Genomic DNA, 27,138 nt, shown 5'->3' with positions numbered 1-27,138 from the left:
AAATAAAAAATGATAAACAAAAAAAAGGAAAGACAAGACAAGACTCGGAGAAGTCTAGGACAAATTAAAGCATAAATTAGATAATGACAAGTGGTCATTCATTTTAGGCTTATCTGTTTCTGAAAATAAGTTGTGTAAAATAATCTTCTAGTTGCACAAACAACTCTAATTCTCTCGCTTTCATGTTTTGGTTATGTTCACAATAATTCGCCAGCATAAATACAAGACTTTATAATATTGTTAAGAAATCCTAGGCCGCCAAGATTAAACGATATTATTTATTTCTTGCATTGACCATTCTCCCACATTATAAGAGTAAACAAGTGAAGAATTTGAATTCCAACTTTGACTTTTGATCTAGAATTTTTTTTTCTAATTCATGAGTATCTTATTAATGCTATGGTCTGGCAACGAAATACCTACAATTAGTCTGTCATCTAGTTAGTGATAATTGAAAGTAGGAGATATTTAGAGATGGAATAATGTGTATTTAAACATGAGATATTTATTAGGGTATTATAATAGAATTTTACGATTTTTCGTGGACCTAAAATCTTTTTTTTAGAGATGTATGAGTTCACGGATAAAGATTTTTCAACTTTAAGGAAGAAAAGTTAAGTGATTTTAGATAATATTTATATAATATAAAGGAGATGGTGATATTAATTTTTGAGGAAAAAATATGTGAGACAAAGTAAATCAATAGTAAGATAGAGACAAAGTTAGGAAAAATAGAAAAGTAGAAGTTAGAGGATCCATGCCTATGATAGGACACATCTAAGAATTTTTTGTAACTACGATAAAATAAGTTTACGCCTCCTCTCTGCTCTAATCATGTGTCCTTCTAAGAAATGTTCATCTTAGATTCTGCAGTATCAAATAGTTCGTGTGTTTTCGAACCTTAATTGTGTATAACTACTTTAAAGAAGTGATGTCAGCATGGTGGCGTCAATAATTTGTAACTTTTAATCTTATGTTATTTAGAGCTTCTTCGTCCTGGTTCATTGTGCAACTAGTATGGATCATACCTTGGTCCTTAAGCCTTCTAAGTCGTTATGGGCCGAAGATGTTATAAGGGATCATTGACGGGTCCTTGGATGGATTTGAAGACCTTCGTCGCAAGATCTTGGGGGCCACAACACGCATGATCAAAATATGTTGTGTTGTTGGATTTCAAGTGTGAAAGTCCTAAAGTTTCACATCGACTAGGAATGGAGGAAATGCTCGGTTTATAAGAGAGGTAACTCATATCCCCATTGCCTTAAGGTTTTGGATGGGTATATGGTGTTAAGGTCTTTTGGATCCATGAACATTTACCCCGTTGGCACTTTAGGTGCTTCCCGGATATCCCAACATACGCCTTGCCCCGGGCCAAAACTATATCCCCTTAAGTCTTGGACAATGATGTCGGGTCGTGGTTTGTTATGACCCTTAAGGTTTGAACCGCTTGTGGGAAACATTCCCTCGGTGAAGCCACGTGGCCATAGTTACTAGTCTTTGTAATTTTTGAAATTTTGAACTTTTATTTTGATCTTTTGAGTTTTTATTTTGATCTTTTGAGTTTCTTGGTTTAAAAGACTCTCTATAAATAAGGAGTCTTTGCTCCTTAATCTCTTTTGCTCCCTTCTTTGTCCTAGGTTTTTCCTATTGTGTCTTCTCAATTTCTAGGCAACTTCTTTGAAATTCTCTTTTCAATATTTAACTGCTTGCTTAAGCTGGCTCTAACCTCTTATTACATTTATTGAACATTATTGTGGTGTGTTTTTATTTCTCCTTTTTATTTACCTAGTTGTTTCCAACCTATAAACATCAGAAAGATCATTTGCTAAGTGGTTGCAATTTGTTCACAAAGGAAGCATGGAATTCTTTATTTCCTTGCTTGATTACTGCCTTTTGCAAAAGGAACTTGGTGATAAGAAAGCATAATGAAGAGATGTTCAAGCCTACTACAAAATTTGATGAGAAAACATTGGCAAAAATGATAAGAGGGTCAGTGGACAAGATTTTTTAGGAGTTATGACAGCAAAGGATAGAAGCATCAACATCCATAACATCTAATGATTCCATGTTAATTTATTGTTAAAGATGCAGAGCGATCATAGGGGCTACTAAAATATTACCAAGGAAGCTCATAAATGGCGCAAAAGGGTGTGCAACTTGCACGTGGAAGGGGCGTGAAGAATAGACCCCATGTTTTTCCACTTCCAAACGAATTAGAAAGCATTTTAAAATCTTCAAAGAAGTCTAATGATGTGACACTGTTCCTCATAAGTTACATGCACAAACACACATATACGCTGAAAGAGTATCTTAGGTTTATTAATAATTTGTACCAATGGTTGAATATAGTCTAAACTAGAAATTTTATTTTTCGAAAATGTGTTGTCTTTAAAATATATCTAATAAATAAATAATCTATGCAACTTTTATATCGTATCATATGAGGACATGTAATGGTACAAGTTTTGGGGTGTGATAACTTTATTTATGTGAGTTATATAAATCATAAATAGTTAAATTTATCACTTGTAATTTAGGTGGTTAGTAGTGATTTTATGTGTCATTAGGTAATTATTATTGTTTGGTTGTTGAGTCCATTAGGTAATTATTATGTTGTTGAGGATGGATCTCATTACCAATACAAATTTTATTCTTGAGTGGAAGTTCAACAAAGAGGAAAAGTGGCGTACTTTCTATTACACATATTGTTTCCTTGCTCACCAAACCAAGGTAAAACCCTTTTCCAATCGAAGTAAAAGTCTATTTCTGTAGTAATATTCATTGTTTTCTTCATATAAGGCCTTCCTCTAACAACCAACACTGATTTTGATGAAGTGTAATCCTCATCATTCAATCTTCTTTCTTCAAAATTGATTCTGCTAGCAATTTCTTCAAAATTCAAAGTTTTCTTCTCATTTATCAAAACAAGTTTAATATGCTCATAAGAAGATGAAAGAGACCATAGAGTCTCAAAGCTTTATATTCGTCATTAATCTTGGGTCAAATAGTTTCTAATTTATAAACAATGTCATTGAGAGCACTTAGATGATCAAATACTTTCGTATTTTCATTCATACATAAGCTATGAAACTAGTCATTCAACAACAAATCGGTTTAAAATACCATTTCTTTAATATAGCCCTTCAAAAAAATTCAAAAATCTTTGACTGACGATGTACCAAGAGTTTCTCAATAATATTATTAGGCAAAGACATACGGATTGTAACCAAAGCTCTCAAATTTAGTTCTCTCACTTCTTGTTGTCCATGTTAAAAATGTTTTCTTTGAATGTTTTGTGTAATCTTAATCGTATAAAAATATCTACGGGTGTTCATTGGTTCGGGAAAATCCAAACCAAATCAGAATCCAAACCAAACCATAGTGTTTTGATCGAACATTTTTTTAGTTCGGGCAAGAACCGAATCAAACTAATGAAATTCGATGACAATTGGTTCGGGCATCGGATTTTCAATTTTCTACCCGAAAACCCGTCTACCCAAACCAACCATAATTATTTGTCATGAAAATTACTATCAAGCATTCAACTTCAAAAAGAAAAAAAGAGAAATGACGTATGTGGACAAGTTATGTTATTTTAATTTGTCATTAAAAAATTGTTAGTGTATTATGTTAAGCGAACTACAAAACACATTTATTATCATATTAACTCAAGTGACTAATTATAGATTCAGAAGTATTTGTTAGATTTTTTCTTTTTATATATTTTTGAATCTATTATGGAAAAATTGCTAGTCTAGTATTAATAATTGAACACTATTAATATTGTATTTTTCATAGAAAAAATATTCGTTAATAAGTTATTTTTTAAAAAATATTTTTGCATTTTGTTAATCTCTTTGATCAATGCAACCCCAACCAATTCGTTGTTTTTCGTTTTGGTTTGGGTTGGACTTTATTGAAAATATTTATAAATTCAATCCAAACCAATCCATAATTTTAATCGGTTTAAATATCAGATTCCCTCAAAACTAAATCGAACTGACCCGCGAACACCCCTATAATATTATTTTTTTTATCACCCACCCCTAATATCTTAGTTGCATCAAATTCCTCTAAATTAAGTCTCACTGCACATAAAAAGTTGACAATGTAGTCAAAACAATTGTTGAGGCAAAATTTTTTTTCAACCAGCATACTAAATAATTTACACTCCCCCAAATTGTACAAAGACTGTGATATCTAAAGGGAAGCCAAGAGTTTTAGGACTATAACACAAGTAGATATCATATTTCTACTCAAAATTTTAAAGAATTAACTATATGAGTTGGTTGTCTAATAAATTCAACATCATTCATTATAACGTGTGATTTAACCACTTGCACTAACACCAAAAACAATTTTTTTTCTTCGATTTCTCGTCTAAATCAAACATTCTTTAAATGTTCTATTTAATTATTTTCTAATAAAAACTAAAATTTCATTCAAAGTCATGGAAAACTGCATACATGAAAAGAAATAAAAAACAATAATTTAAATTTTATTAAAATCATACATGTCAATGTCATACATGTAAAGGTATGGTTTGGCCATGTGTCCATTAGAGGTTCCCCACATATTTGGCATGTTCAACTACTTGTACCACGTAATAATAACCCATTCAAAATTCCATATTCGTTATCGTCAACAAAAAGACACAACACCAAAGCTGTAACAATCTCAAACATTAGTTTTTCTCTCTACATATGACAAATCAACCACCCATCATGCAAACCACCTCTCTTTTCATCAAAACCAACACCATCCAAATGCCCTCTGCATCATAGAATGCAAGGCAATTGTTGACGTCCAAAATGGTGGCGGTTGATGAAAAGAAGAAGGGTCACATGGTTCCACAATACGATGATCAAGGTGTGACTTTGGCGTTTCATGGTAGAGAGGTCTATGAGGGTGTTCCTATTGCACATTTGTCTAAAAAGTCTCCTTTAAACGTTGGTTTCTATACCCTTTAAAAGTTTGTTATTTTTGTTATTCTTGCATTATTGTTGATATTGATGATTTGTAGCTATGTGATGTTGTTTGCAGGATAAACATAAGGTGGTTGAAAATAAACACAGACAAGTAAGTTTTGGAAGGGAATTTTCTGTGCATTCTAGATGTTTGATTTTATGTTGAGTTTGTAGGACTTGCCTTCTATGATTTTAAAATCATTTGGAAGTTTTGTGTGTGGTAAAAATAGGGGAAAATTTTCAAATTTTAAGTTTTGACAAACAAATATTTTTGTTGCTTATAATGATGCGAATGTATATCTAATAGAAGCTCAGTAGCACCGACACCTTTGAAAAAAGACGTATCAGTGTCTGTGTCGGTGTCTGACACCAACACTTGTGATTACGTTCAATTTATTTATTTGTTCAAATTATTATCAGTGTCGACGTTTCAGTGTCTGTGTCTGTGTCTGTGCTTCATAGAATAGAAGACACCTTCATCTAACTGTTTGGTTTTGCTCTAAGTGAAGGATAATTCTAACAAATGCCATTTTTACAGGCAACACCTGATGAGCCACAATCACACAAGTTTGCAAGGTTGGTAAAGCATCAAGTGTCATTTGATAGATAATTACTCATATTTTTAAAGTATTTCATTACTGAAGGTAAAGTTGGAACACTGTCTTTTATTGCAGCTCATCTAAAGAGACAACAGATGCAACATTTTCTCGTGGCGAGGCTGTGATTCAAGCCGAAGGACTCCGATCAAGTTTGGAACCGGAATTCCCAAGTTTTGTGAAGTCCTTGGTCAGATCACATGTAGCCAGTTGTTTTTGGATGGTAAGGATTTTGAAAAAACAGTATGTATCTTTGAAATTTGAAAACAACAAATAAGAAAAAAAATTCTTAAAAAACCGACAATTAAAAAGAAACAAAGGAACTTGATTAAAGAAACCAAAATGTTTAGTCATGTCTTTTGATTTCTTTTAATAGGGACTACCCGTGGCATTCTGTAAAAGACATTTACCAGATAAGGATACAACTATCACATTGGAAGATGAATTTGGTAGAGAATACAAGACAAAATACATTGCATGTAAAACAGGATTGAGTGCTGGTTGGAGACAGTTTTCTGCTGTGCATAAATTGCTAGAGGGTGATGTGGTGGTATTTCAATTAGTTGAACCCGCCAAATTTAAGGTAATAGTTTCGGTTTTTACTCATCTCCTTTGATTAAATCGTTCTTTTGTCAGTTTTAATCAAGCTTCTTTACTTATACTATTTTTTTTTCAGGTTTATATAATAAGAGCTATGAGAGAACCAGAGAATCAAGAAAGTTGCTCAAAACAAAAAGTTGGAGGCAAGACTTGTGTCTCTATGCTCTTACTATGTTGTATCATTATTTATCGTGAAATAGTTACCGATAATTTATACATTCTTTCTTGGTATAGAATAGTATATTAACATTATTTATTTTTCTCCTTCATGTTCACAGGAAAAAATTACACAGAAGCTGATGTTGTAGCATGTAATAGTCCAAAAAGAAAAACTGGTAAGCCTATCCCACAAGACATCCAAAAGAAAAAGAAAATTATTGTATCGAAAACGGAGACTAAGGCTAAACAGTATACAGAACATTATGAAAATGATAGTGAGGAAGCTTTGTCGGAAATATTGGAGGCATATAAAATGCCTGAATTCAAAGACTTAAATGGTTTCGAAAATTTCAGAATCATAGTCAACGGAATGCTAATTGACAATGAACTCTCTACGGAAGTTCGAAACAAGTACTACAAACTCTGTTACAGTCAACAAGCTTTTCTTCATGACAATCTCATCAAAGGCTTGAACTATAATTTGATTTCTGGAGTTATATATGAAATTGTTAACATAGCTGATGCAATAAAAGTCAGTGTGATATCTACGCCGCGTTTGGAGTTTTCTAATTGGGATAAAACGTTGCAGGCATTTGAAAATTTGGGCATGAATGTTGAATTTTTGAGACATCGATTGCGCAGGCTTGTTAGCCTTGCTTATGAAACGGACAATGGCTTAGAGACTAGAAGATACTTGGCGTATAGAACCGAGGAACACGGTGGAGTAGATGATGGAATAAAGAACATGGAAACAAAACTTGAGGAATTGAAAGAAGCTTGTAATGGATTTGGTGATTATCTTGAGAGTTTGAAGCACAAAGCTGAAAGGTATGAACATAAGTTTCAAAAAGAAGTTGCTGCTAATTGGTGAAAACTTTGTTATATGTGAAAATGTATTGGCTTGTGCTGTGTGGTTAAATATAAACAATTTCTGCACTGTGTAACTTAAAATTAGACAGAAGAAAATTATTCAATTCATTTGAGATTTCTATATCTACATTTAGTTGTAACTATGTGGAGTCATATGAGTGACAATTAGAAGAATAGCTATTAAATTTTGTTTTGGTTGGTTGTTGAAAAGGTCATAAACTTGGGCTTAGCTTTCTCAAGGAAAATTAGTGTTTATCATTTTTTTTTGTCCGTAGACAAAGTGATCATAACCACTCGAAACTCACACACACACAACTATGAAAGTTAGGATTTGAACCCTGATATTGACGTTCAACCTAACAATATCGACTTTTGTCATTTCAACTAGGATCTGCGACCTAGTGTTTATCATTCTAATTAAGCATTTCATTATATTTAACCTTGATAGTAGAAGAACCATAGTAACTCACAATTAATAACAAACATTATAACATAAATTCAACCTTGATTAATCCGAATAGCTGAAGGACAAAAATGTGGGAACTAAAAGAAAGAAAAAAATCCTTAATCTAATTTCCACCATCAACCCAACAACACTTCCTCTACAAATTCAATTACTTGATCTATATTCCAAACTCAAAGTCACTGCAATTTGACCCTTCTTCAATCAAAATCTCCTGTATTATATATACCCCACAAAAAAAATCAAATATATATTAAATAATAACTAAATCAAGCCAAAATAAAAAGACAAGCACCAAATGATTTGAAAAAACTAATAAAAAATAAAAGATTCATAGTATATCTAACCTGTGAAGTTGTAATGTTAAGCCTTGCACTGTCATTGACCAAACCAGATCTTCTCGATTCAACACTTTCACTCTTTTCAACTTTCTTAGAACCAATGTGACTTTTTCTCAAACCCAAAAACCCTTTCCACCTTGTTGTAGAAGAAGAAGACCCTTTTGGAGGCCTAAGAGATAAACCTTGTCTCTCACAAACTTCATCATCATCTACAAGTAGTTCCTCCCTCAGAGTAGTAATCTTCTTGTTACTGTCCTTAAAAGGTAACAATCTTCCTTTGGAGAAAAGTTCATCAGCACTCATCATTGAGTAGTTTGAAACAGAAAACTCAAAGTCAGTTGAAACTGGTCCATCTGATCTAGTAGTGGGTTTTTCTTGGTTTGAAGCTTGTTTTGTGTCTACAAAATCATTTGAGAATGAGATTCTTGGACTCACTGATAAGCTGTGATTATGATATTGATTATGATGATGATGACCTTTGTGCTCTGAGTTGTACATTTCTAAACATGCCATGAGATTTCAGAACCAAAACATGGTAGAAGGAGTTATAAGAAAAACAATGTTTGAGAGAAACTGAAACTATAGAAGTTAATAATAATAACTGTTACAACATGTTGGCATTTATATATACAAAGACTATTAAACCAGTATTGTACTGTTATATAGTTAAAAAAAATAACTTATATCATTTTTCGTCAAATAGAATAGTGGCTTAAATTTCACGTTTTTAAAAATGAATAAGTGAAATGTCGTGAGTTCGAACTTGCGCCGATAAAAAGTGGTCCAACGGTTAAAATAGGTATAGCATAATGTAGGAGAGTAAATAATGAATAGGAAAGGCATAAATGTTGTGTGTTGAAAATGGGAAGTGAAGTAGGAAAGTTATGGAGATGGTAAGTTGAAAAAAAGTTACCATTAATGGTTGAGAAAGCAACAGCAGTGACATTTAAAGGAAAAAGGGTACTGAATTTATAAATGGTTAAATGCATGCTTTGAATGTTTTGAGCTAAGTTTTAAGGCCTCACATAACACAGTGACAACAGTGTTACAGCTTACATGCACAGCTATGTAATTGACCAATCTTTGAATCTTAAAAAATTTATTTTGGAATGAGCTGGCGACACTGACGGATCAAACTAACCATGTGACTCTGATATTGTCTTTTAATTTCATAACAAAATATTCAATTCGTATTCAAAACCATATACTTACTTTTGTCGAGTGTGTTCGTCTGTGTTCTGAGAGATTGGTCTTTACGGTTGCACGCAGTGATATTGTTAATGAAGAATTTGCTGATTTAAGGCATAAAGATGGTTTAAATTAAGTTGAAGTGATGCATGTTGACCATATAGAAAATGGGGTGTTTGTATTAATTGGCTATAATTAATGATGCATTTGAATTTGCTTCCTTGTTTGAAGTCAGTAGCTAGTAATGTACTGGATAGGAAGGAAAGGGATCACGTGGTTTTGCACAGAATACTTCACTTCCTAAGGTAGACAACTATGGCCTTCACCAACTCTAAGAAATGTTTGTATCTTTATTATGTAAAAGTTTCCTTTGGAGGGACTGGTTGGTTTTGTACCCCACCTTCTGTTTTTGCCAATCATAGGGGAGGACACTAATGTGCTATCCACACTTAAGTTTATTTTATTTTAATCATATGAGATTGTTTAAATGTTATATTTAATTTCAATTTTGCAAATGAATTTTGGTTTAGCTAAGAAAACTTATTGTTTTCACTCTATAATTCCAAGTTACACTGTTTCTTAAGTATTAGAAAACTCAAATATAGCAAGTACTATTTTTCTTTCTCTCATGCGAAAGGATATCTAGCATTTGCGAAGATTGGAAATATGAGTTATGTGTAACTTTGTTTATGCGAGTAAAGTCTCTCGCATTTACAAAGAAGTATGAGAAAATATATGATTTTGTCTTGTTTAGCTTATAAGACATCTTTGATTTGCATGTATGTGTGAGTCTTAAAAATGAAGATATGTGTTTTTATATGTCGCATGTGATTGATGTCTTTCACATATGAAACAACGTGCTAAGTAAATTAGTAAAATATCACATTATAGTATAAAATGCTAGACATTGTTGATTCAGATAAAGGGACTTGAAGAATTGAAGTTATGATTTTGAAAACTTAGAGACGGGAAAGGGTGAAAGCTCGTTTGATCTTACACTTAGAATTTTTTTAGTTTTGATCAATTTAATTATGAAAGGAATAAGATTGAATCTAGAGGTCCTAACACAATATATCACACACACACAAAATGTTTAAACATTTTCTCTTTTGATAAAATATTTTGAAAACCAATCTGAACAAGCATTTAATTGATTAAAAGCTTGCTTAACTAATTAGGAAGGTAAAATACACTTGGTTAACCGATTAAGAGGATCTACCAAGAAAGGACGGACATTGCGTAGTATCTTGTCCCCCACTACGTTTAAGCCGTTAAACTTCTGAAAGATTCAGAACTACCCTCCAATGGATATATTATTGTATTGGATATATAAAGGCTTGAAGACTCAAAGAAGAGGCTGCGAATTCACAATCATATTCATTCTGTATAGACTGTCAATAAGCTTCATATTCTTTTAGTCTTATATTTGAAATAGAAAGTTTACATTTAGCTTGTGTATAAGCACTTAATTGTAAGCAAACCCTGATCAATCGTTGTTTAATTGTTCCTTGAGAAACTGAGTGAAGGTTGTCTCAAGAAGTCTAGGGCTAGAGAGTCTTAGAGGTTGTTAGTCACAGGGGTGCCTGTGCAAGGTTGTTAGACACCGGTTGTTGGCCGTGCATTGTAGTTAGTCACAGGGGTGCCTATGCAAGGTTAGCCACCGGCGGTTGCCCGTGCTATTGTAATCGGTATGGTTATAGTGGATTAAGTTCTTGATTGAGAGAGGCGACATCACCTTGGAAGGGTGGACTGGACTAGCTTGATATTTGTTAAGTGAACCAGTATAAAAATACCGTGTTTTTTCCTTCTCACATCTTTTTGTTATTATCAATAGTAGAGAGTTTATGGTTTCAAAAAAGGGGAATTGTTTTATTAAAAAGCATTATATATATTTTAAAAACCCTATTCAACCCTCTCCCTTTCTAGTGTTTTTCACACCTTCACAATGTATACTCAACTCGCCTTCACCGAATCTATGCCAACCAATATAAGCCCATCAATCTTTCTTCTCTACTCTCTATTGCAAAACTTTTGTTTCAACTTCTAGTGAAAAATCTCCACCCAAGAGAGAAACAACAGGAAATGCTTATTTGGTATGACAAGCATCTCTTGTACTTCCTCACCTACAACGTCAGAGTTAATCTTCATCTTACGTTTTTTAACTTCTTGAAGAAAATGGTAAGCATTTCTTGGGAGGAAATGACTATCCTCGTACCTGTTAGCTGAAGATTTCGTTGAACAAATATATGTGCTTCGAAGGAGTGTATGATCGAAGGCAAGGTGGTTACTGATGACCATCTCTGAGAAATATAAAGTGGCTACTGATGGCCATGTTTCGATAGCAAGAAACGTCTAAGTTTTTTATGAAGGTGATGGCTACTGAAAGCTATTGGAAGGACATATCCTCGAAGACTTAGACAAAATTTATAAATTGCTTAAGTATTATTATTTAGCGTGTTTGTTAGTAAGTGTTTATTAACATACTGCCACGCGTCGAAGATGGACTCAGGCGGGAAGATTTGAAATTCGAAGATAGTTGCGTAACTGCTTATTCACAGATGTCATCGCTGGAAGTTCTTATGAGAAACGTGGCAGCGGATTAGCGTAGGGCCGTTATGGTCAAAACTAGTATAAATAGGAGTTTTTTATGATAGAATTCCGTGTGTTCATTTTGTACAAATCACTCACATATTTACTCAAGTATCAAGCGTTAACGAGAACGAGTTCGCTGAGAAAATGTACGTATGACACCACCATCTTAATACATGAGTATTATCTTTTATTGCTTTTCGTTTTCGAATATCTTTAAATTCTTGCATTCTATTTACTTCTTGTCATTTACATTACTGTATCTTTACTTTCATGTTATTTACTTTCATGTTATTTACTTTCATGTTATTTACTTTCATGTTATTTACTTTCATGTTATTTACTTTCAAGATCTTTAACAGTTTTATGTTTTAAGATTCTTTACATTTAAACAGAATTGCATGTTACGTTATCTGCGTTGTTTACATTTTAAAGTCATAATCACATATAATCAAGTCATCACTAAAAGTGTATGTTTTCAATCGAATAACATTTGTCGAAGACAACGAATCATGAACATGGTTCTAAAGAATATTGATAACAATCTAATTGACTATGTGTCCTAGGATCAATCTAGTCGATCCTGCGAGTAACCAAATCATATTTATTATAGTTTGGAGGACTAGCGGTTGTTTACCGGAAATCACCGTAAACAAATTGGCACGCCCAGTGGGACAGTGTCGAACGGATTGTTTTAATCAATTGCTTTGTTTTGTCTAGACAATATCAAGACCTTGTATGAACCTTAGGAACGGTAAATTAACAAACGGTGCACAACCGGTTCCCAAACGAAGGTACAACAAGAAAATGGCTGTTACAGCCAGTACAGGGGGTGATCAAGATCCCTCACAAGGCACAGGATCAGGAGCGGCAAATTCGAATTCCACTCAAGGAACAAGGGATACAACGGGTCCAAATGGATCGAGACCTGCAGATAATTCCCAGTCGGTGCCTGAAAATAATACAGGACTTTCAGGGACTTTGCCAGTTTCAGTGTCAACAACTGCACCTTCGACCACGAGTGCAGAGGAAGTATTACCGTTTCCCTCAACAAATGCTGCGAATAACTTGTCTAGTCAAGGCACGAATTCAACTTTCGAATGGAGGCCAAATCCTCCATACGGGATGCCATTTCCTTTTGGATCAGGCGTACGAGGGGCCGGACCTACTTATGTCCCAACTAATAATGCGACATTTTCACCAAATGTGGGATCTGCAAGTAGAAGTACACACAACGTTGGTTTTTCTACCCAGGTGCCTCATTATACCACAAACAGCCAAGCAGCATTTCGACAAGAAATGGATGCAAGCAACCATGATATGCTAGGGGCTTTAGCCAAAGAATTGACTTCAATCTTTACCCCATTGTTGACAAACATTACTTGCACAAATAGGGAAAATGTAGAAACTTTCCAAAAGATGTCATCTCAAATGAATCGGATGGCGGAGTTCATGGGTGTAACACAACCAAAAAGGAAAGATAAACAGCCCGCATACCAAGAGGGAATGCCCGTTTTAGAACGTATACAAGATGAGGGCCCATCATCGAGACCAACCATCCGAGATATAAACTCCTTGCGGAGGACGAATTGGACGGAAGAAATTCCAGTAATTAATTTAGAGACTTCAAGTCAAAGAACCGTCCCCGTTCGACAAGAAACGGAGGAAGAACAACCCAGAGTAAGAGTTGTAGGTAGAAATGAACATCCAGATGGGGTTGTTCAAAGAGTCAGAAGGGAAAATCTGGCCACAGAGAATAACTTGACTGCTATGATAGAAAGGGTGATGGCCAATAATGGCCTAAGTACTGGACTCAGACGTCCAAATTATACATCCCCTATATCAGACTATATTATGCAGACAGAATTACCTAGGGGCACTAAGGTACCCAAATTTACAAAATTTTCAGGCGAAACTAACGAATCGACAGTGGAACACATTGCTAGGTATCTAACAGAAGCAGGGGACTTGGCAGGAAACGAGGACTTGAGGATCAAGTATTTCCCTAGTTCGCTGACAAAGAATGCCTTTATCTGGTTTACTACTTTGCCACCCAATTCGATAGATGCGTGGGCATACCTAGAAAGATTGTTCCATGAGCAATTTTACATGGGTCAAACTAAGATAAGTTTGAAGGAATTGGCCAGTGTTAAGAGGAAATTCACGGAGACTATTGATGATTATTTGAATAGGTTCCGTCTGTTGAAATCTAGGTGCTTTACGACAGTTCCTGAGCACGAACTTGTCGAAATGGCTGCAGGTGGTCTAGATTACTCAATAAGAAAGAAATTAGATACCCAATACCTTAGGGACATGGCCCAATTGGCAGATAGAGTTCGACAGGTCAAACGCTTGAAAGCAGAAAAGGCTAGGGCTAACAAAAGTCATAAGAAGGAAAGGATAGCGTACGTCGAAGCCGAAGACGCTGATGATGAGTCTTGCAATGACTCATATAGCCTGGAGGAAGTCGAAATAGACTTAGCAGAATTAAAAGAGGCACCACCTTATGCCTGCAAACTATTAAATCCTGCAAATGGAAAGAACCCTGTAGAAAATGATAAGAATGATAGGTTTCCTAAGAAAACTTATACATTTGATATTACTAAGTGTGATGAAATATTTGATCTATTAGTAAAAGATGGCCAAATGATACTACCTCCTAATTCCAAAATTCCTCCGTTGGAACAACGGAAGAAAAGAGGTTTCTGTAAATATCATGGGTTTTTAGGCCATAAAACTTCACAATGTTTTCTTTTCAGGGATCTAATTCAAAATGCTATCAATGATGGAAGGTTGAAATTTGCTGACAAGACCAAGAGTCACATGAGGGTCGATACCAATCCCCTAAACATTGCTGATGCTAGCCTCTGTGAGGTAGAAGATATCAACATGGTGGAAGTATCGGAGATCGAAGTGGCGGAAACTAAGGCAATGCTCAACGGAAAGCAGGCTACTGAAAGCCTATATGATGAAATAATCTTCAATACTGAGATTGAAGAAGCTTCCCAAACAGAGATGACTGAAGCACCAAAAGAAGAGAGCAATGAGGCCACTGAAGACCTCAGGATAAAACTCCAGAAAATCCAAATCTCTGAAGTTGCTCCAGCGGTGGTCAACATGGTTAGCGCCAGACACCCAACATCTGAGTTTGGCGAACTAGAGACACGGCTGACAAGGCAGAATGGGGGTATTAAAGTTCCTCTAAGAGCTGAAAGCCTCAAAGACTACCTATGGAATTGCCATGAGAGAAATGGTGGAAAACAATGGATGTGCCCAAGGTGTTCGATCATGCTGAATCGAAGAATCGAAGCCAATTTCGAAAGGGCTCGACGTGAAAGATGGGAACACCCAGGGAGAGAACCAAATCCTTTACTACAAGTGTACCCAAGGGTGGATGAAAGCTTATTAGGATTTTTGATCAGATGCCACAAAGGGAACTCTGAAGTTGCACTCTGCCCCAGATGTGGGGCAGCCTATGATGAGATGCTAGCACGATCGTTTGAACGTGTGCACTGCTCCATGAATCAAGAAACTCAAGGGCTACGTCCTGACTTGTATGGTTTCGATGTATGGACTCCAACGAAGAGACCGGATAGTCCACACCCTAGAGTTCGAAGGGTAACGTTCAAAATCCCTGCAGATCCACCTAGGGATAGATGGGTACAAGCCGATGCAAGAACCAACAAACGGCGTAGTTGGGACCAAGGAGGAAGAACCGCAATGGCATATAGGAGACAATTTCAAAGGCCAAATCGAGAGACATATCGATTGGAGAACTATAAGGGAAAAAACCCTATGTCTCGGTCCCAATGGAGGAGGCACCAGAGGATGAAAAAGGCCCAGAAGGAATATAGACCAAGAGAAACTGGAGAAACTAGCAGCAACCAAGTCCCATACCAGGGAGCAAAGTCAAACAAACCTCCGGTGGAACGTGCATTGTTCGAAGCTGAAAAGCTCTTGGATGAAGAAGATAAGATGCGGTCAAATTCCTGGAACGAAGAGGACAGAATGACAAATGATTTTGATTCTGATGGAGTCTCGTCTATAAATTTAAATTGCAATGTTGTGTCCGTACTCCCTCACGAGTTTAACCAGGAAACTGAGGTAGAAGACTGTGAGGAGGCTGATATCGAAGAAATGGCAAAACACAGACCTGTGTGTTACTATGTGCTAAATAATGGTGCAGTCGAAGAGCAGAATGCTTTCTTCGAGAGGCCTGATGAGGGTATGAGAAATCATTTGAAACCACTCTATATTAGGGCTAAGATTGAGAATGTTGGCATCAATAAAGTCCTAGTTGATGGGGGAGCAGCAGTAAATTTGATGCCCCAGTATATGATAAAGAGAATTGGCATGTTCGATACGGACATAAGACCACATAACATGGTCCTGTCTAACTATAAGGGTAAGATAGGACAAACACTGGGAGTTGTTCAAGTCAATTTGACAGTAGGCTCAGTTACCAGACCCACTATGTTCATGGTTATACCAGCAAAAGCAAACTATAACCTGTTGCTCGGAAGGGAATGGATTCATGGGGTAGCAGCTGTACCCTCAACAATGCATCAAAGGGTGACAATCTGGAGAGAAGATGGCATAGTAGAAAACATCGAAGGTGATCAGAGTTACTATATGGCTGAAGTTAACCAGGTAAATAAATCCAACTTCGATAGGAATCTGGCAAATATAGGACCTTGTCATACTGCAGAAGAGATGTACACCCCAAATAAGAATGCATTGTATTATCTTACTTTGCACCCAAACGGATTCCAATGGGATAGAGAGATCATGGATGGTCCAACGGATACAGCACCTTTAGAAGATCATGCAGCAATACGGCCAACAGGCTGGGACGATGACATTAATCATGTCTGAGTCTTCATTCTTCGAAAAGATTTCGGCCTACGTGGCCGAGAACAAACAGAAGGCGGCTCTCGAGGCCGAGTTAGCAGATGTAAAGGTAGATACCATCCAAATCAAAGAAGAGATAGCAGAATTGGAGGGGCATACAGATTTCGAACGCTCCAAAGATACGATCCTAGACGAAGAGATTATGGACGAAGGATCAAACCAAAGATTAGATGCAATATACGACGAAGAACCTTTAGGGTTCGAAAAAGACCCAATGGCTTCTAATATAAAGATGTTAGCCCAAGATCCACTCGAAGAAGTAAACCTCGGAGACAGGGATCAAAAAAGGATAACATATATCAGCGCGAAATTAGAGCCAGAACTAAAAGCAACGGTCATCAAAATGCTGAAAGAAAATAGAGATTGCTTTGCTTGGGATTATGATGAGATGCCTGGTCTAGGAAGGGATCTAGTCGAATTGAAGCTTCCAATAAAAGAAGGGAAGAAACCTGTGAAGCAAACTCCTAGAAGATTCGCGCCAGAGATCCATTCGAAGATTAAAGCAGAGGTCGAAAGGCTTTTACGTTGCAAGTTTATCCAAACTACAAGGTATGTCGAATGGATTGCCAATATAGTACCTGTAATTAAAAAGAATGGCTCTTTACGAGTATGCATAGACTTTCGTGATCTTAATGCAGCCACTCCTAAAGACGAATATCCCATGCCTGTAGCAGAAATGCTGGTAGACTCAGCCGCAGGTTTTGAGTATCTAAGTATGTTGGATGGATACTCAGGATATAATCAGATCTTTATTGCAGAAGATGATGTATCCAAGACAACGTTTCGTTGCCCAGGGGCAATAGGCACTTACGAATGGGTTGTAATGCCTTTTGGTTTAAAAAATGCTGGGGCAACTTACCAAAGAGCAATGAACTCTATATTCCATGACTTTATAGAAACATTCATGCAAGTATATATAGACGACATTGTGGTAAAATCTACTTCGGGAATGAGTCATCTCGATCATTTAAGCCAATCATTCGAAAGAATGAGGAAACATGGGTTGAAGATGAACCCCCTTAAATGTGCTTTCTTTGTACAAGCAGGAGATTTCTTGGGTTTCGTAGTCCATAAAAAGGGAATAGAAATCAACCAGAACAAGACAAAAGCCATCATGGAAACCAAATCTCCATCCACGAAGAAAGAGTTACAATCACTGTTGGGAAAGATAAATTTTTTAAGAAGATTTATCTCTAACTTGAGTGGACGCACGCAAGCCTTCTCGCCTTTACTACGGCTTAAGCAAGGAAAGTTCGAATGGCGTGCTGAACATCAAGAAGCTTTCGATCAGATAAAGCAATACTTGACTTGTCCACCAATCTTATCTCCCCCAAACGGGAAGAAACACATGCGCCTGTACATTTCAGCATCAGACAAAACAATAGGCAGCATGCTGGCACAAGAAGATGAAAATGGCATCGAAAGAGCCATTTACTACTTAAGTAGAGTACTCAATGATGCAGAGACTAGATATACTGCTATAGAAAAACTCTGCCTTTGTTTGTATTTCTCTTGTATTAAACTTAAGTATTATATAAAGCCAGTTGATGTTTACGTTTCGTCTCATTGTGATGTTATTAAGCATATGTTATCCAAGCCAATATTACATAGTCGAATTGGCAAGTGGGCTTTAGCCCTAACGGAATATTCGCTAATATTCCAACCTCTCAAGGCAATGAAAGGCCAAATTGTGTCAGACTTCATTGTCGATCACGCAGTGGTTGAGAATCATCAGCATTACGTGGACCTAAAACCTTGGAAGTTGTACTTCGATGGGTCGACACATAGAGAAGGTTCTGGAGTTGGAGTGTTGATAATTTCTCCTGATGGAATTCCAACAAAGCTCAAGTACAAACTCGAAGGACCATTATGCTCCAACAATGAAGCTGAGTACGAAGCGTTAATCGCCGGACTTGAGGCTTTGTTAGAACTGGGGGCAACCAGAGTCGAAATTAAAGGAGACTCCGAATTGGTCATCAAACAATTAACAAAAGAATACAAGTGCATCAAAGAGAATCTAATCATGTACTTTGTCATTGCAAATAGGCTACTCAAGAAATTCGAATATGTAGAATTGAAACACGTATCAAGGATGAATAACCAAGAAGCGAACGACTTGGCACAGTTGGCTTCAGGATACAAAGTATCGAAAGAAAAATTGGAAGAATTGATCGAAGTAAGAGGAAGAGCAATGTCTACTAAACTTTCTCCGAGCGATCTAGAGAATTCACAATTGGGTTATGCCAACAAAGAAGAGTTCGAAGTCCTAAATATTGACTCTTTGGCAGACACGGATTGGAGGAGCCCAATAATCAACTATTTGAAGAATCCTTCGATGGAGACAGATAGAAAAATCAGGTATAGAGCCTTGTCATATTTTCTAATGGGGAATGAATTGTTCAAGAAAACTCCTGAAGGGGTATTGCTGAAATGCTTGGGTGAAGCAGAAGCATACTTGGCTCTATCAAACGTACACAGTGGGGCATGTGGTGCACATCAAGCAGGACATAAGATGAAATGGCTTTTGTTTCGTTATGGGATGTATTGGCCTTCAATGTTGAAAGATTGCATAGAATTTGCCAAGGGGTGCCAAGAATGCCAAGAACACGCAGGTATACAACATGCTCCAGCAAATGAACTCAGTACAATAGTGAAACCTTGGCCTTTCAGAGGATGGGCTTTAGATTTAATTGGAGAAATTCACCCCAAATCATCCAGAGGTCAAAGGTACATTTTGGTAGGAATAGACTATTTCACAAAATGGGTCGAAGCAATACCATTGGCAAATGTGGACCAAGAAGCGGTGATTGAGTTTATTCAAAAATATATTATATATAGGTTCGGAATCCCAGAAAGCATAACAACTGATCAGGGATCAGTCTTCACTGGACGAAAAATGCAGGACTTTGCCAAGGAAATAGGATTCAAGTTGCTAACATCCACACCTTATTATGCTCAAGCAAATGGACAAGTCGAAGCTGCAAATAAAATTATAATTGGTCTTATTAAGAAGCATGTGGGGAAGAAACCCAAGAATTGGCATAAGACTTTGGATCAAGCACTTTGGGCTTGTCGAACATCTCCAAAAGAAGCTACAAATACAACTCCTTTCCAGTTGACGTTTGGACATGATGCGGTACTACCAATCGAAATATGTTTGCAGTCAGTAAGAATACAAAGACAAGCAGACATTTCTCCCAACGTTTACTGGGAGTTAATGATGAATGAGTTGGTAGATCTAGACGAAGACAGGCTTCGAGCATTGGAAATGATTAAAAGACAGAAAGAAAGGGTATCCAGAGCATACAATAAAAAGGTGAAAGGTAAAACTTTTGTTAATAATGATTTAGTCTGGAAAGTTATTTTACCTATAGACCGAAAAAATCAGGCGCTTGGTAAATGGTCCCCACATTGGGAAGGACCTTTTCGAATCTTAAAAACATTTTCGAACAATGCTTATGAAATCGAAGAATTAGCAGAAGATCGTAGGATCTTAAGAGTAAATGGGAAGTATTTGAAGAAATATAAGCCAAGCATGTTCGAAGTTAAGATTGCAAAAACGTAGACACTTGAGGTGTCACGGAAAGCCAAAATGGTTAGCCATGTGTCAAAACACATGAGCCATATTGATCAAAATGGCTTTACATGCAGAATAACAGACTTAAAAAGGAAAAGTCTAAAGAAATTTCAAAATATTTGTCATTCATAACTTGGGTTTGCATGCATTACAAAAGATCCAAACAGGATCTGAAAGTACAACAAAAAAAAAAAGAAAGCATAAAAACCCTAAGATAAAGGAAAAAGGAAAGTTGTTAGTTAATCCTTTGGTTTAAACCCTCCAAGGACAACACGGGTGAAGCTTCAGCTTCGAACATGTCGATGGCTCCGCCCTCACGCATGCGTCTCACTACACCCTTCCTTTGAAAGATGAAAGTAAGAAGTCTTCCGTATGGGAGGCAAGTCACGTTCCTCTGCCGTTCAGTACCAATAGAGACAGCTTTCACGAGACCTTTGAATATCATCAAAGGAATGTTGATCTTCTTCCCTCGAAGACCACAGAAGATGAACTCCAAATCTTCAACCAAGATGTCGTTTTCGTTGATCCTCCGAGGCTGGAAGTTGCCCACGAGCATCTGATGCCAGATCCTAACAACTCTGGCACTAAAAGGATCATTGTCCATGACGGACCTCAGCATGAGATGCGTGGTCATGTTAAAGCCATCGTCATCAAAGCGTTCCCCAGAGTTACTACACCTGATTAAGTGAGCAATGGTGGCAGGAGTAATACTGAAACGTGCATGCCGAATCTCAGAATCTATGGTGGTTCTACCTTCAGGATCTATGCGTACAGTAGCATTCATCCAAAACTCAGCCAACATGTTTGGATAAACAGCACCTTCCAAGACTTCCTCAAAGTAGAAGTCCAACTCCTGATTGACAAACAAAGTTTCAAGAGTGACAAAATGGCGAAGGAGTTCATCCTCAGAAAGTCTGAACTCGCTCCGGATAAGGGTTTTGATTTCATTGAAAGAGAGGATTTCGGCCATTATGAAAAAAGAGAAGAAGGTTTTGGAGGAAGAAAAATGGTTTCTCTTTTCTGAGTTTAGGAAAGAAGAGAATGAGTGGATGAAGAAAATAAGGGTGATATTGGACCTTTATATAGAAAGGGAATACTAAAGGTTGGTTTAGTTTCTTAATAATTGATTAGACTGCAGTTGGTTTTTCCAAAGAGAGGAGTTATTACATCCGCCGTTTCCCGCCCTTGGAAGTTGAACAGCAATCATGAAACCGATTCACGCACGTCTTGAAATGACGTTTTGAAAAAGTAACGTTACTGTTTAGTCATGATTAGGGCTAAAGAAGTAGAAACGTCAAGTCCAAAGGCTAAGAGGTCGCGAAGAGTATTCGGAGTTTACATGTTGCATTAATGAAGAGTACTGTGGAGGATCTGAAAATATATTTTGACAAGAGATTGAAAAGATTTGCTAAGAAATAGTGCTGATAAATATTATATTTAAACGAAGGGAGAAGTTAAGCATATAAATAAGTGCTTTTACAAAATATATGAGGTTTCGATTATAAATAAGAACGCAACAGATAATAAGGTTCGAAGCAGCTAGTTGAAACCCTCAGGGAGGTTATTCTTGATCTTTGAATATTGTGACTCCCAAGAAGTCATGCGGAGTTCAATCACCGATCGTTGTTTTTTCAACCTTTCGATCTCAGGAATCAATTTTTGAGCAGCCTCGAAATGTGTGATCCCTGATTGTACTATTTCGACCAACTCCTTTTGGTTGGATTGTTGGATGGTTGCCTGGCTGCGTTCAGCTTCCTTGATTTTCTCCTCAAGTGCCTTTATCTCTTGTTTCCAGATCTTGATATTTTTTGCATGATCATCAAAGGCCTTCTGGTCTTCTGATTGCTTAAGTTTGAGGACCTCGCCTCGTTGGGTTGCATCTACTGCAGAATTCCATGAAGAATCACGAGAGGCCATTGCTTCAGATAACTCTCTTTCGATACTTCGTTTTCGAAGGATATCAGCTTGAAGTTGCTCGACCAGAGAGCCTAACAGAACAAGTACGTCTGAGACTGTTGTGGAGACTTGAAGTAAATCTACTTTTTTCAAAAGTTGATTTAAACCATGACTCTTAAGAGGATCCCGAATGAGGAGATCCACAAGATTGACATCGAAGAACCGCTCTTTGATTTGTCGAAGCAGGCTAGAAGTGTCTTCTTGGTTGCCAGACCCCACAGTCGCAACTGGAATAGCGTCAGGACTTGGAGACGAAGAAGTATCCACATTCATGATAATCTTCAAGAAACTAAGAGGATCAGCATGCTTTAATTGTTCTAGCTCCGAAGGCGTAGGGGCAGGCATTGAAGTGGTCCCAGGATCAGCTTTTGTGTCAAGAGTCGAAGCTTCTTGAAAGTTTTGCTTTTCTAGTTTGGAAGTTTCCTCCATAGCATCTGATTCAGACACAGTGTCGTCACTATGATGAGGATGTAGATTCACATTGTCACTACCTGAGAGGGCGTGATCTTCGCCTTCCAAACTTTTGTCTTGATGGGTAGCTGGAGACTCATCAGTAGAATGACTTTCTTCAACGGGTTCATCGGGCAGCATAGTGTTGATGGGCTGAGCATCTTCGACCACGGGTGAAAGAGCAGGAGCTTTGTCTCGAGAAGTATCTGTGTCAGATAAAGCAGAGTTAGTCATAAGAATAAACCTGTAACAAGTTTGTCAACGAAGCTAAAGATTATTATTACCATAGAGTTTGGGAACATCAATGGTAAGACCAGGATCTTTGAAACCTGAAGTAGCAGTGCCAGCATCATCCTGCAATAACAAGGTAAAAAAGTTAATCCCATTATTTAGATAAAGTCACAAGTTAATATGCGAAAAAACCTGAAAGACCTTGGTTTGGATATTATCTGGACTTGAATTGTGACTTTCGACAACAAGTATGTTGCTAGTTGTTTTCAAAGGGGAATCTTCAGAGGACGCTTTATCAGTAGGAGAAGCAGTTTTGGAGGGACTTGCTCCCTTTCCCTTTTTCGAAGGAGTAGCAGATTTTTGTCTTTTCCTAAGTCCTTGTCTAGTGCAAGGAGGAGATTTATCCTCATCATCTGAAGCAGCGGACGAAGAAACTTTCCGTTTCGGACCAGTTGGGGGCTTCGAACTCTGAAAAGACAGATGATAAGCAAAGGGACTATTGATTACAGATTATATAAGATTAAGAACGCAAAAGGTGCGTACCGTAGGCTTTTTATCAGGATTGAGAGAGCCACTTTCACTGGGTTTGTCGCTTTGGGATGTCCCAGGATTCTTTTGGGCAGGAGTCTCTTTGATCTTCCTCCTATGAGCAACAGCTGTAGTCGAAACGGAAATTAGTATACCAGCCAAAAAGGAAAAGTCAGTCGAAAAGATTGTCTCAATCCAAACCTTCAGGTATTGGAGTCAAGACACGAACGTGTTCGAGATCTATATGGAGATGTCCTTTGAAAGTATCCAAGGTATGCTTAGTCGGAACCACCCGTTCAGCGCGTTTTTTACTACTGTTTTGAAGATCTTTTAAAACGTTGCCACACACAAACCAATCTGGAAAAGGGGGGCTCAAAGCCACACCAAAATCCGCGCATGGCAGTGGAGGAAATTTTGGAGGATTAAGTTTGAAAGCCACTTCATAACGTAGTTCTGGTCGAACATACGAGGGCAATTTCAACTTATCCAGTTTGGCGGAAAACTTTTCGCGCAAAGTGATTGCAGCCTCACGAACGGTCCGACTAAGATCATCAGGCCTATAGATAGTTTCAAAAAATTTTTGGAAAGCTTGTATTTCTTTAATATGAGTTGTAGTACCTTTACGAAAAGTCTCCTGCACATCAGCAAAAGCTGCAGTTAGTTCCTGCGTCAAACTATCAGCATCAAAGATTTGAGAAGTATAATAATTCGTCCACCATTGATGGAAGTCTGGTGTACAGTAAAAGGAAGGTTCGCAAGGAATAGGGGAAAGTTTGGTGACGCCAGCATATCTGTTAACTTTTGTTTCACATTCTTCTTCTGACAAGTATAAGGTGTGGAAGCACATATGACTCCTTTTCTCATATAAGCATTTTGGTTTTATTTGGACCAATCCAAACTGTCGTGAAACCAAATTTGGTTGATAGCACACAAGAATGCATTGCCCTTTCGATGGTCGAAGACGGTGGAGGAACAACCTTGGAGTCAGAAAAGATTCCCAAATTTCCATAAGCTCAGTTTGTTGATCCTGAGATGTTGGTGGGAATTTCTGAGTAAACCATTCAGGACCCTTGGTTCTATGTACAAACGGAGCCATAGACGGATCGAATTGACGACGCTGGGCAAACATCATCATATACGCTAAGAAGTATTCTTGAAGTTTCCCAGGCTCTTCTTTTGGAGTCAGGTAAGCCAACCTAGTTCCTTCAATAGTTCGATTCCTGATTTTGTCATTTTCCTCCTTGACTTTCCCTCGAAACGGAAGATGAGCTTCGAACGTAGCATTTAGCCACAGTTGCAAAAGCCAGAAAGGTCCAGCATAAAGTAAGGTACCAGATTGGTAATTCTTGGTAAGGTTTGCAGCTTCGCTAAGGTTTTCATAAAGAAATCCCAGAAGTAGTTGGCCAAGATTGAGCTTTTTTCCATTATGCAATTGATTAGCCATGCAAAGATATCTCTTTGCAACTTGTATGGATCTTGAGCAGAAAGCACATCGCGAAAGCCATAGCGCCAAGAAGGCAATATGTTCGTCATCAGAGACTTCTTCGTTCGCGGTAACATGATGTTGTTGGATAAACGCAGTATAAGTAACTGTCGAATTATTAAAGCCAATTGTGTCAACATCCATCTCAGTGGGATCGAAGTCTTCCCCAGTTGGTCGAAGTCCTGTAATCGCAGCTACATCGAAGAGAGTAGGGGTGACCATTCCACATGGGAGGTGGAAAGTGTTGTGGGAAGCATCCCAGAAATGGACCGCTGCTACTAGCATGGGTTGGTTATATGTTAAGCCTGTTTTTGATAGTTGGATCAAATCGTAGAATCCTAACGATTTCCAGTCAGATTCTTTCTTTTTCTCTACTTTTTCTAACCAGGCAAAGTATAAGTCAGGATCTTTGGCTAAAGGGAGTGACCTAAACACTTTCACAAAGTTGGTCATATAATTTAACCTAATTTTTGGCAAAGCCAAAGGGGCTACGGTTGAAGTTTCTTCAACATTAGCAGATTCTCCTGAAGGAGAGCAACCCTCTTCATTTGTGTTAGCTTTGCTCACTAATGGCCTAGTCTTATAATAAGCAGGGAAGAACCTACTTAGGGTTTGGTTATCTTCACCCGGCAATGGACCCATAAAAGCAAAAGATTTTCCAGAAAGTTCAAAGGGTATGATTACCTGGGAAGCGTAGATAGCGCGAACTTCTTCAACGTTAGGGTTTGGAATGTGTTCGTGTTCACCAGACCGTGTGGTGGATTGGAGCTTTAGAGCAGGTTGAAGAACATTGGAAGATGAAGCCATCGGACGAGTTTTGAGAAATTCAGATTTGAAAAGTTTGAAGATGTTGGTTCCTTTGTTTGATGAAGAAGACGGAGAAATAGGAATGAGAAGTTGTAAAAAGAGTGCAAGTCCAAAGTATTTAAAGGTTTAACGGAAATTTTTTTTTTTCTTTTGGGTAAAACCCAAAGGACACGTGGCGAATGATGATTTAATCCAATGGCGGTCGAAAGATTCAACCTTACTCCTAGTATATAGGAGTAATGATCAGGAAGTAAGGTCAAGGACGTGGGAATGTAAGTTATGAGAAGACATTTTGAGAATGACAAGACGTTTCGGAAACAGAGATTATCAATGATTATGACGTTTAGTCAGTAGTCTTGGAACTATCAAAAATTTAATAAGAGACGAAATCTTATGATGGCAAAAAACGCCTATTTCTGTTGATCTTCGAAACAGGCATTTATTGGGGGCAATTTGTTAGCTGAAGATTTCGTTGAACAAATATATGTGCTTCGAAGGAGTGTATGATCGAAGGCAAGGTGGTTACTGATGACCATCTCTGAGAAATATAAAGTGGCTACTGATGGCCATGTTTCGATAGCAAGAAACGTCTAAGTTTTTTATGAAGGTGATGGCTACTGAAAGCTATTGGAAGGACATATCCTCGAAGACTTAGACAAAATTTATAAATTGCTTAAGTATTATTATTTAGCGTGTTTGTTAGTAAGTGTTTATTAACATACTGCCACGCGTCGAAGATGGACTCAGGCGGGAAGATTTGAAATTCGAAGATAGTTGCGTAACTGCTTATTCACAGATGTCATCGCTGGAAGTTCTTATGAGAAACGTGGCAGCGGATTAGCGTAGGGCCGTTATGGTCAAAACTAGTATAAATAGGAGTTTTTTATGATAGAATTCCGTGTGTTCATTTTGTACAAATCACTCACATATTTACTCAAGTATCAAGCGTTAACGAGAACGAGTTCGCTGAGAAAATGTACGTATGACACCACCATCTTAATACATGAGTATTATCTTTTATTGCTTTTCGTTTTCGAATATCTTTAAATTCTTGCATTCTATTTACTTCTTGTCATTTACATTAATGTATCTTTACTTTCATGTTATTTACTTTCATGTTATTTACTTTCATGTTATTTACTTTCATGTTATTTACTTTCATGTTATTTACTTTCATGTTATTTACTTTCAAGATCTTTAACAGTTTTATGTTTTAAGATTCTTTACATTTAAACAGAATTGCATGTTACGTTATCTGCGTTGTTTACATTTTAAAGTCATAATCACATATAATCAAGTCATCACTAAAAGTGTATGTTTTCAATCGAATAACATTTGTCGAAGACAACGAATCATGAACATGGTTCTAAAGAATATTGATAACAATCTAATTGACTATGTGTCCTAGGATCAATCTAGTCG

The 27,138-nt window shown here is 37.2% G+C and overlaps 2 protein-coding genes across 2 annotated transcripts; one reads left to right on the top strand and one right to left on the bottom strand.

Annotated features, from left to right (window-relative positions):
- The first annotated feature begins 4,695 nt into the window (after nucleotides 1–4,695).
- On the top strand, nucleotides 4,696–7,332 carry LOC131624683 (B3 domain-containing protein Os01g0234100-like). Its single transcript, XM_058895612.1, has 7 exons — nucleotides 4,696–4,949; nucleotides 5,044–5,079; nucleotides 5,506–5,543; nucleotides 5,642–5,786; nucleotides 5,940–6,146; nucleotides 6,240–6,306; nucleotides 6,442–7,332. Exons 1-7 carry the CDS (start codon nucleotides 4,812–4,814, stop codon nucleotides 7,191–7,193), a joined length of 1,383 nt encoding a protein of 460 aa, XP_058751595.1. The 5' UTR covers nucleotides 4,696–4,811; the 3' UTR covers nucleotides 7,194–7,332.
- A 287-nt stretch (nucleotides 7,333–7,619) lies between these two features.
- On the bottom strand, nucleotides 7,620–8,573 carry LOC131624682 (uncharacterized). The gene is made up of 2 exons (XM_058895610.1): nucleotides 8,003–8,573; nucleotides 7,620–7,869 (listed from the first exon to the last, which is right to left on the bottom strand). The coding sequence occupies exons 1-2, from the start codon at nucleotides 8,507–8,509 to the stop codon at nucleotides 7,816–7,818; spliced, it is 561 nt and encodes a 186-aa protein (XP_058751593.1). The 5' UTR covers nucleotides 8,510–8,573; the 3' UTR covers nucleotides 7,620–7,815.
- Nucleotides 8,574–27,138: the final 18,565 nt, after the last annotated feature.

This window comes from Vicia villosa, unplaced genomic scaffold, assembly GCF_029867415.1.
Source record: "Vicia villosa cultivar HV-30 ecotype Madison, WI unplaced genomic scaffold, Vvil1.0 ctg.000148F_1_1, whole genome shotgun sequence".
NCBI classification, from domain to species: domain Eukaryota; kingdom Viridiplantae; phylum Streptophyta; class Magnoliopsida; order Fabales; family Fabaceae; genus Vicia; species Vicia villosa.
Note: the sequence above shows the minus strand (reverse complement) of the source record. Positions and strands in the feature narration are given on the sequence as shown.